At 37.9% G+C, this 9,314-nt stretch overlaps 1 protein-coding gene across 1 annotated transcript; it reads left to right on the top strand.

Annotated features, from left to right (window-relative positions):
• Nucleotides 1–3,834: 3,834 nt before the first annotated feature.
• Nucleotides 3,835–8,614, top strand: LOC150085218 (serine hydrolase-like protein 2). The gene is made up of 3 exons (XM_090373872.1): nt 3,835–3,971; nt 7,618–8,332; nt 8,456–8,614. Exons 1-3 carry the CDS (start codon nt 3,835–3,837, stop codon nt 8,612–8,614), a joined length of 1,011 nt encoding a protein of 336 aa, XP_090229998.1.
• Nucleotides 8,615–9,314: the final 700 nt, after the last annotated feature.

The following is a 9,314-nucleotide window of genomic DNA, read 5'->3' as shown; positions in this document are numbered from 1 at the left end:
GCTCTGCACCATAAAACATTGTAGTTTTAGTTTTAAAGTTTTTAGGTGTTTAAGGATGTGTTAAAATTGATTGCGATGGCATCTTGTCCTATCTTGCTGTTTGTAAAAGACATTTATGTAAGTGCCTATCTTAGTTAGTTAGCCGATGTAATTTCATGTTCTGCTCAACTTGTAGTCCTTTTTCGCTGTAATTACTACTTCATTTTTACATTTTGATTATCATCTTTGCTTTGATCTATTAATTATTATTTAGTTATTATTATTATTTTATTATTTTTTTTCTATTATAAAACAAAATCACTTGTATAAACAACGAATTGTAAGATTCCTCTGGCTGTCTGTGTAAGGAATCATTATTGTATAAAATTTATGTTAATAAAGAATCTTATTATTATTATTAGCAATTTCCACAAGTTCAGAAATTTCCTTCCCTTTCAGAAATAGAATCGGAGAAGTAGCAATTGAGTACAGAATATGCCATTGATACGTTTGATTTTTTTCCAGACTGTAGCAGTATCTGTGAATCTGTTTATGGTGGCAGCATAGCGTGCTCATGCTTCTTTTTTACTCATTCGTCTTACATGACGAGCCTTAGCCCTTGCTTTCTTAAACTGTAGGAGGTTGGCTGTGGTTGGACATTTTCTAAACGGATTCCAGTATTTATTCCTTTCTCTTTTAGCAATGCTGCATGCTTCATTCCACTACATTTTTGGATGGAGTCGGATTTTGAATGATGATTTCGGGATAGCAGATTCAGCTGCTGTCATTATTTGTTGTGTAATATAGCTTACTACAGAATCAGTTTTGTCAGTTGCAATGATAGTGGAATCTAAATGAGCTATTTCTTGATATTTAGTCCCGTTGGCCTTGTCAAATTTCCAAATTGTTCTAATGGTATTCTGCGGAGGAGAACTTGTACAGAAATTACAGATGATTGGAAAGTGGTCACTACCAAGAGGGTTGTTAGTAACTGTCCAGTATATGAGAGGAAATATTGTTGGGGAACATACTGATAGATCGATGGCAGAGCATGAACCAGATGGTATATGCACATATGTGTGATCACCGGTGTTTAAAATAGTTAGGTTGTGTTTATCCAAGAATTTCTCAATTATTTATCCTCTGCAGTCAAGATGTTGAGAACCCCATAGGGGGTTATATCCGTTCCATTCACCCACAATACAGAAAGGATCAGGTATTTGTCTTACTAGGTCATTTAAATCAGCAAGGGTGTAAGCGCGATTTGGTGACAGATACAACAATGAGACTAATGTTATTGTTATGCCAATGGTAATACGGGCTGCAATTGCCTCCAATGGTGTTTGCAAGGGGGAGGGAATTAAAGAGTTGACTAACAGCGCTACTCCTCTGTGCGCTGCATTAGAGCAGTTTCTATCTTTTCTATAAATTGTGAAGTGTTTGATTGTTATGGATACTACATTCGTTAGGTTTGTTTCTTGTATGCATGCTGCAGCAGGCTTATATTCACTTAAGAGATCGTAGAGGTCATCTAAATTAGCACGAAGTCCGCGACAATTCCATTGAATCACTATGTGCACTGTTTGGTTTTAAGTGGTGGTTTTGGTTACTTACGGCGGATTTTTTTGTTTGTGCTTGTCTACTTTTGCTTTTTCTTTTTTTGGGAAGATTGGCCTACCCATGTCAATGTCATCCTCTGGATGAATCTCAAGAACTGAATCATCTTCATCTATCTTTTCATCAATATCCATGGAATCAGGTATACATTTTGTTGAGTTGCTTCTTTCAGGGCTCTTGGCTCGTTCATTTGGTTGTTCATTAGGTTTCTTCTCTGGAGGTATTGTTACAGGAGTATTTGATTCTCGAGTAGCATATTTGGAAGTGGTTTTTCCTTTGATGAGGAGAGGAGTAATTTAGCCCAACCAGATATTGAGATATTTGGAGGGACTGAGCAATCAGTCTGAGTTCCTACTGAGCGTATCCGTTGGGTAACTGAAGCATATGTAGGTGACTTAGCAGGTACTGCAAAATGTTTTTTAGCTTCTTGATATGATACTTTCTGCTCATCTCATATTTTTGAATATTCTTTTCTCTTTTCCATTGAGGCATTCCTTAGAGAAGGCGGAGTGTTTACCATGGAAGTTAGGACAAATTTGCATTTCAGTGTTACAGTTTGTGTGTGTATGCTCTTTTGATCCGCAGTTAGCACAAGTGGCTACACCTCTGCAGACAGCTTGGGAATGACCAAATTTTTGGCACTTAAAGCACCGGACTGGATTTGGAATGTATGGTCTTACTTGGCATCTAAGATAACCATCTTTAATGGAAGTAGTTAGATTTGGTGTTTTAAATGTTAGTATCACCGTTCGTGTAGGAGCAGGCTCTCCATCTCTTTTAATGACAATTCTTTTGGCTTGTACCACGTTTTGATTTCTTAGTTCATGCACAAGTTCATCCTCTGATACGTTTAATAGATCCCACTCTGATATTATCTCTTTAGAGGAGTTTAAGGTGGCATATGGGGTAACCTTCGAGGGAATTCCACTAAAAGTAGATACTTTCAACAGTCTCTCATTATGTCTATGTTCGGTCATTTCTACTAATAAATCTCCGATCTTAATCGCCGAACAATTATTGGAGGGCCAGCCACATTTTCAAGGCATTTCTCTATCAAAAATGGGGGCAGCTTACTCAATGGTTGGTCTGTGCAGGAGTGTATTATTAAAAAGAGAGGAGTGGTATTATCCGTTCCTTCTTTTTTTGTCTCTTAGCATGGGATATATTTGTGTCGTCATGATCTGGATTATGTTTGTCTAGATCTGAATCATAAGATCCACACGAGGACTGTTTATTTTTGTCCATCGTTGCTCTTTTTTGCCCTGGGAGGGTGGCTTTCTTCTCCCAGGTTTCCAGCCCCGCCACATGGAAGCAGGAGCGGTGCCACCAGTGACCTAGCGATAAAGTAAGGTTATTTGTTAGTGCGTTAGTAAATTAGTCCTACGTACAAGAAAAAAGGTGTCTTTCCTTTCTGTTAGGTACGCTAGCTTCTTTACTTTAGAAGAGCAAAATTAAATAACTCTGTCAAAAATGAAGAATAATATTATAAGTATCAGCCGCTCTTTACGAAAATCGCTTGGAAATCACTCAGAAATCGCTATAGTCACTCGCTTGGCACTCGGGGCAAGGAAAAATGTGCAACTGGACATAGAGTTGCAAAAGAAAGACTAACTCTTTTACTTGGTGGTAATGCAGCCAGTGATTATAAACTTGAACCTTTGCTTATGTATTTATCAGAAAAACCAAGGACTTTAAAAGGAATGGTGAAGTCATCCCTTCCTATTATCCGGAAATCTAATAGGAAGGCTTGGATGACAACCAAACTGTTTGAAGGCTGGTTTAGAAACTATTTTGTAAGCGAAATGAAAAGGTATTGTGCGTCTAAAAATTAACCATTCAAAATTTTATTACTGTTTGATAATGCCCATGGCCATCCATCCTACATAGCTGATTTCAATGATAAAATTAAGATTGTGTTTTTTTTTCCTCCTAATACAACCTCTATTATTCTGTAGATGGACCAATGTATTTAGCCTTCTTTAAGGCATATTACCTAAGGTGGACCTTTTCTAAAGCCATTGCTTTTATAGACAGAGCGGAGAAGAACTTAATGGATTTCTGGAAGGCATACAACATATATAATGCATTGCAAAATATTGCTAGTGCCTGGAGGGATGTGAAGGAAACAAACTTAAATGTTGTGTAGAAAAACTTGTGTCCACAGTTTTTGAATAATTTAAGTGACTTTGAGGAGCCAGTAGAACTCGTGACTGAAGAATTGTTGAACTGGGCAATAAAATGGACCTCGACCTTGATGTGACTGATGTGAGAGAGCTTTTGGACTTGCATTTTGAGGAATTAACCGATGAAATAATTGGAATAGAGATACATCTAAATTCTGAAGTAACAAAAGAACCTGAAGAACCGGATATATTGTATAGACCATTAGTACATGGATCTAATGCTTTAAAATGGCTGCTAACATATACGCTACGTATCGTAAAAGCCCAGAAGTGAAAGATACACATACGGAACAAAACGTATAACGAACAACGTCTTGGAACGGAACTCGTTCGTAAACCGTGAGTTGCCTGTATATCGCAATTTAATGGAATCAATCAATAATAAAATGCAACAAAAACTAGTAAATTGTTGTTATTACTGGGAAAAATCCTAAGACTTTAGCAATGGATACAACACAATTAGCGATCCAAAAGATTAGAAACAGATTCTAGCCAAAATCATCAACAATTGCAATTGGAGTGCCAGAGCGAAGATAAACAGAGGTTTCAAAAAACCAGCTTGGGCAAACGGAATAGGATTCACCATTTCCCAAAGGTAATTTGTTTTTTTTTACATTTTGCTTTCCTTTCCCTTAAATAAATTCCTGCAGACGCTTCCATGTAGTTTTGTGGATTAAATATCACAGTAGCGAAATCTCTGCTTGATGAGCGGTATAATTATATATACACTGTGCTTCCACTTTATTAGGTACACCTAGCTAGTAGCTGTTGAGCCTCCTTTAGCCTTCAAAACAGCCTCAATTCGTTTAGGCATGGATTGAACAATATGCTGAAAACGTTATGCAGGAATGGAGTACCATGCAGACATGAGTGTGACAAGCATTTCCTTGAGATTCGACGGAGTTGTAGGCCTGCAGCAAACAGCCCTTTCCGGCTCATCCCAAAGATGTTCAATAGGATTAAGATCCAGAGACTGAGCGGGCCACTGCAGCAAAGAAAGGTCATAATCATATTCCTGGAACCATTCCATAGTGATTCGAGCTTTATGCACTGGCGCATTATCCTACCATCTGACTAAGGATAAACTGTCAACATGAACGGATGCACTTGGTCAGCAACGATGTTTAGGTACGACGTGGCATTCAGACGTGAATCTATGAGTATCATGGACCCAACGTGTGCCAAGAAAACATTTCCCACACCATAACACTGCCCCCACCACCTTGCACAGTAGTCGTCAGACATGACGGGTCCATGGATTCATGTTGTTTTCGCCAAATTCTGAGCCTCCAATCAACATGATGCACCAGGAGCTTCGACACGTCAGACCACGCAACAGTTTTCCAATCCTCGATAGTCTAGTGCTGGTGTTGCTGTGTCCACAGGAGGCGTGCTTTCTTGTTCTTCATTGATAACAAAGTTACGCGATGTGGCCGTCGGCTGTTGTAGCCCATTCGCGACAAAGTGCGACTGGTGGTCCGTTGCGATATTTTGTACTGCGCACCAAGGTTGTAGTCTGACTGAATGTGCGACATTGTGGCCCGTCTGTTTGCTTGCAAAATTCTAGCCATCCTCCTCTGACCTCTCTCATCAACAGGCGATTTTCCTCCACAGGAGTGCCGTTGAGAGGATGTTTTCTGTTCGTTGCACCATTCTCGATCCACCCTTGAAACTGTGGTGCGTGAAAAATTCAGGAGAATTGCCGTTTCAGAGATGCTTTGTCCAGCACGTCTTGAACCTACTACCATGCCACGTTCGAAGTCCGTTAGATCACTCCTTTTCCCCATTCTTGCTACGATTTGTACGTTTAACTGATGCTAGAAAGGTTGTTCTGCTGCATTAATATCCAAAACTGTGGTCATGTGGCTTGCAATATTGTGGGACAAACCATTTGTGTGCACAGCAGGGGTGTACCTAATAAAGTGGCAGCACAGTGTATAATCTTTTTATTAACTTTCGTGTGAAAGAGTACGACAGATCTGTAATCCTGAATCTTCTAATTTCATACATTATTAGGCTTTGAAAATTTACTGGTGTCCTGAATGAGAGAAGGAAGTACCAGTTTCAATTGCTAATATGGTTTATCCTTTCGTAACATTGTCAAGAGCAGCGTTACCAAGCCTAGGGTGAGTATTTGAACATAAAAGCGGTATTTATATAAAGTAGGTCAAATTGATTCCGTTAAACTTTTACTTTGGAACTTTGTATTGAAGAACAATTAAATTTTTAAATAAGATCAGAAACGAAACAAATCCATGAAAAACTTTAAGATCCCAAAGAATCATTTTCTCCACTATTATTACTAATCCGCTAACACTGGAGAAAATTCAAGAAAGATGTGCATTGATAATAATATCAAAACCCCTTAAAATAATACCGAATGACGATTTTCTTCGCATATATTTATTATGAAAGATAGATAAAAAGTTTCACAAACGGAAACCCTAATGTTTTTCTAAATTAAAACTACAATTAAGGTTATTAATTATTATAAATTATAAAACACATTATACAATTCACGTTTGATATTGGTTTATTAAAGAAAATGTACTAATATATATAGAACCACTCAGGTTGACTTCAGCACAAGGTTGTGTTAAAGCAAAAGTCATGTTTAACTAATCTGGTAAGCTATTTTGACGAAGTTACTCATGAGCTGGATTTAGTTAACAATTTCGATATAGTTTATTCTGATTTTAGCAAGGAATTTCACTCAGTCCCTCATGAGAAATTAGTCTATTAGCTGGAATATGCCGAGATTACCCCGAAGGATTCTAAGTTGGATCTCCAGGTAGCTGCAGGGCAGAAGCTAGAAGGTTGTGATCAATGGATAACAACAGATTGGTGTAACGTCAAAAAGACCCAAGGATTGGTTCTTGGAATGCTGTTGTTCCTGATTTTCATAAATGACATCGACGAATGGGTAGACAGCATGATGTCAAGATTAGCAGAAGATGTAAAAGATTGAAAGAGTGGTTAACGAAGTCTTTATATAAGTCTTTCTGAAGCAGTGCTGCTTCAAGATGACATAGACAGGGTTCAATGCTAGTCAGAAAAGGGGCAGCTATAATTTAATGCAGGAAAATCGAAGTTTTACACTAAGGGAACAGCAGTCCTGCATGCCAAGTTCTCTAGCCTACGTATGTGAAAGACTTCAGATATGTAGGCTAGACAACTTGGCAACCAGACTCTTAGGGGGATCTCATAGAGCTCTGAGGAAGCCGGAAATAAAAGTAAATTCCGGTGAAAGTTTCACTGTAAAAAACTGTCATTCAAGTACCCGAGAATGATCTGATTTCCCTGTGTGTATTATATCCATAAATTTCTTCTGTTCTCTGTTCGTTTTGATTGTTTTGCTTGAAAAAAAACTTTATTTTCCACGCCTGAGATCGATTAACTCTGCACAGAATGAAAAGGCTTGTAAAAAGTTCCTCGCATAATTGATGGAATTCGAACTCGGGCCTTGTTCGATTGGTTTCCGGAGGATGGTGATTATAATCACTGTGCTACGCACGCAGAATTTTCACTCTAATAAATATTTTCAAATCTAGAGACCGTAAATTCCTTTTAGGTACAAATTTAGTCTGGACTGCAGGAAGTTTTCCTTCAGCCAACAAGTTTTCTCAATGTATATTATTGTACACAACAGACCACTCCCCACACACTTTTTAAATCTCTGGCCTCCACAGGGTTCTGTGTCACTCACAAAGACGGAGATGCGGGAAACCCCTGGTGCCGTCAGAAAACTAACGCACTTTACTTATTACATATGAATATTACTTATATCGATACATTTACTAACCAATTCTAAACAGAATTTTTTATTTGTTCGTTTCAGCAAGTTCGTTTTAGTGAGAAACTCCTGTTTCCGGGGTAGCAGTGTGGAACAACCGAGGTACAAGAGCACTTCAAGACAAGTTCGACAGATAGAAATTCCTCATCCATTTGGTCATATTGCGGCTGAGGAATGGGGCACAGAAGGTCAACCTGTTATAGCGGTTCATGGATGGCAAGACAACGCTGCTAGTTTTCACAAACTAATCCCTCAGTTGTCCAAAAAATTCCATATTGTTGCATTCGATCTCTTAGGCCACGGCCTATCTTCGCATAAGCCACCTGGTTGCTTTTATCATGCTTTGGAGAGGATCCTTGAAGTAAAACATGTTGCTGATTACTTCGGATGGAAGCGGTTTTCTGTTCTGGGTCATAGCTTCGGAGGATTGGTTGGAATTTTCACAGCCAGCATTTATTCTGATCTAATCGAAAAATTAATTACTATAGATGTGTTTTCAACTTTCTTAAACCACCCACTCAATATGCCAGCTAGATCAAGGGCTGCTAATGACTGTCATTTTCAGAGTGAAAAGAAAAGAAAGCTGACACCTCCAGTGTATTCCGAAAAGGAATGCATACAAAATATGATTGATGCTGTTTTCGGTCAGTTAACAGAAGAATCTGCTAAAATTATTTTGAAAAGAGGTTCAATAATGTCTGCAGATGGAAAAGGGGTAGTACTTTCAAGGGATCGTCGGATCTGTTGTCCAGAAATGTTTGTATTTAATAATGCTTCCTACGAAGAATATCTTTCCAATCTTAAATGCAACCTGATGCTAATTAAAGCGGAAAATTCTCGTGGTTATAAATACTTGCAAACAAATTTTGAAAAATTTAGTGAAATATGTAAAAAATGTTGTAAAATATTTAAACATGTAACGGTTAAAGGTAATCATTTTGTTCATATTAACAACCCTGAAATTGTTGCACCCTTTATAAATTCATTCCTTGATGATTCAGAAACCGCTCCTGGAATTCCTGACAAGCTTAAGTTGACTTAATCAGGAAAACTTGAACCAACTGAATATCCTTAAAATAGCATTGAGAATAACCGAAAATAAAGCACAATTTAAAATAAAAACACATATGTACAAGTAGAAGAGTATTTCTGAGAATTTGCATTATAAACAGGTACAAGCACAGCTGAACCATTTACATACTCAAACGCAGTTATCAAACACTTAACACAGTTATCATTAACTTAGAAATCTTTATTGCAATAATAAAAATAATAATAGTAATATAATGGATACATTTCAATAAGCCCTTCACAACCACAAGGCCAGGGGTTAACAGTAATATTACAATATGTAAGAAAAAGAAATTAATAAATTAATTATCAAAATGCATATGTGAACGAATAAAAGTAAATACAGCTCAACACTCATAGTATAATACAATTATAAACATCGCAATGTACAAAGAATATATAGGTGGAAAACTGCAAGGTCGGTTGGTAAGCCATCTTCATGTCATATTACTGGTTGTGGCATTAAGGTGAGCTTCAAGGAGAAGGATCAGGGACAGGGAAGTACAATTTAAGAATGCGGCGTCTGTACTCCTTATCACAAGAAAATTTATTAAGGTCAGCATCCAAAGACTAGGCACATGAAAGTAGCTGATATGGCAGAAACCTATCGGATAGATGGAGACGGCTGAGATGTGGGGACAGAGTTGGAGTCGCTCTGAGGGAAGGCTGAG

The sequence above is a fragment of the Mastigoproctus giganteus genome, chromosome 5 (genome assembly GCF_048544385.1).
Source record: "Mastigoproctus giganteus isolate SK-2022 chromosome 5, ASM4854438v1, whole genome shotgun sequence".
Lineage (NCBI taxonomy): Eukaryota > Metazoa > Arthropoda > Arachnida > Uropygi > Thelyphonidae > Mastigoproctus > Mastigoproctus giganteus.
Note: the sequence above shows the minus strand (reverse complement) of the source record. Positions and strands in the feature narration are given on the sequence as shown.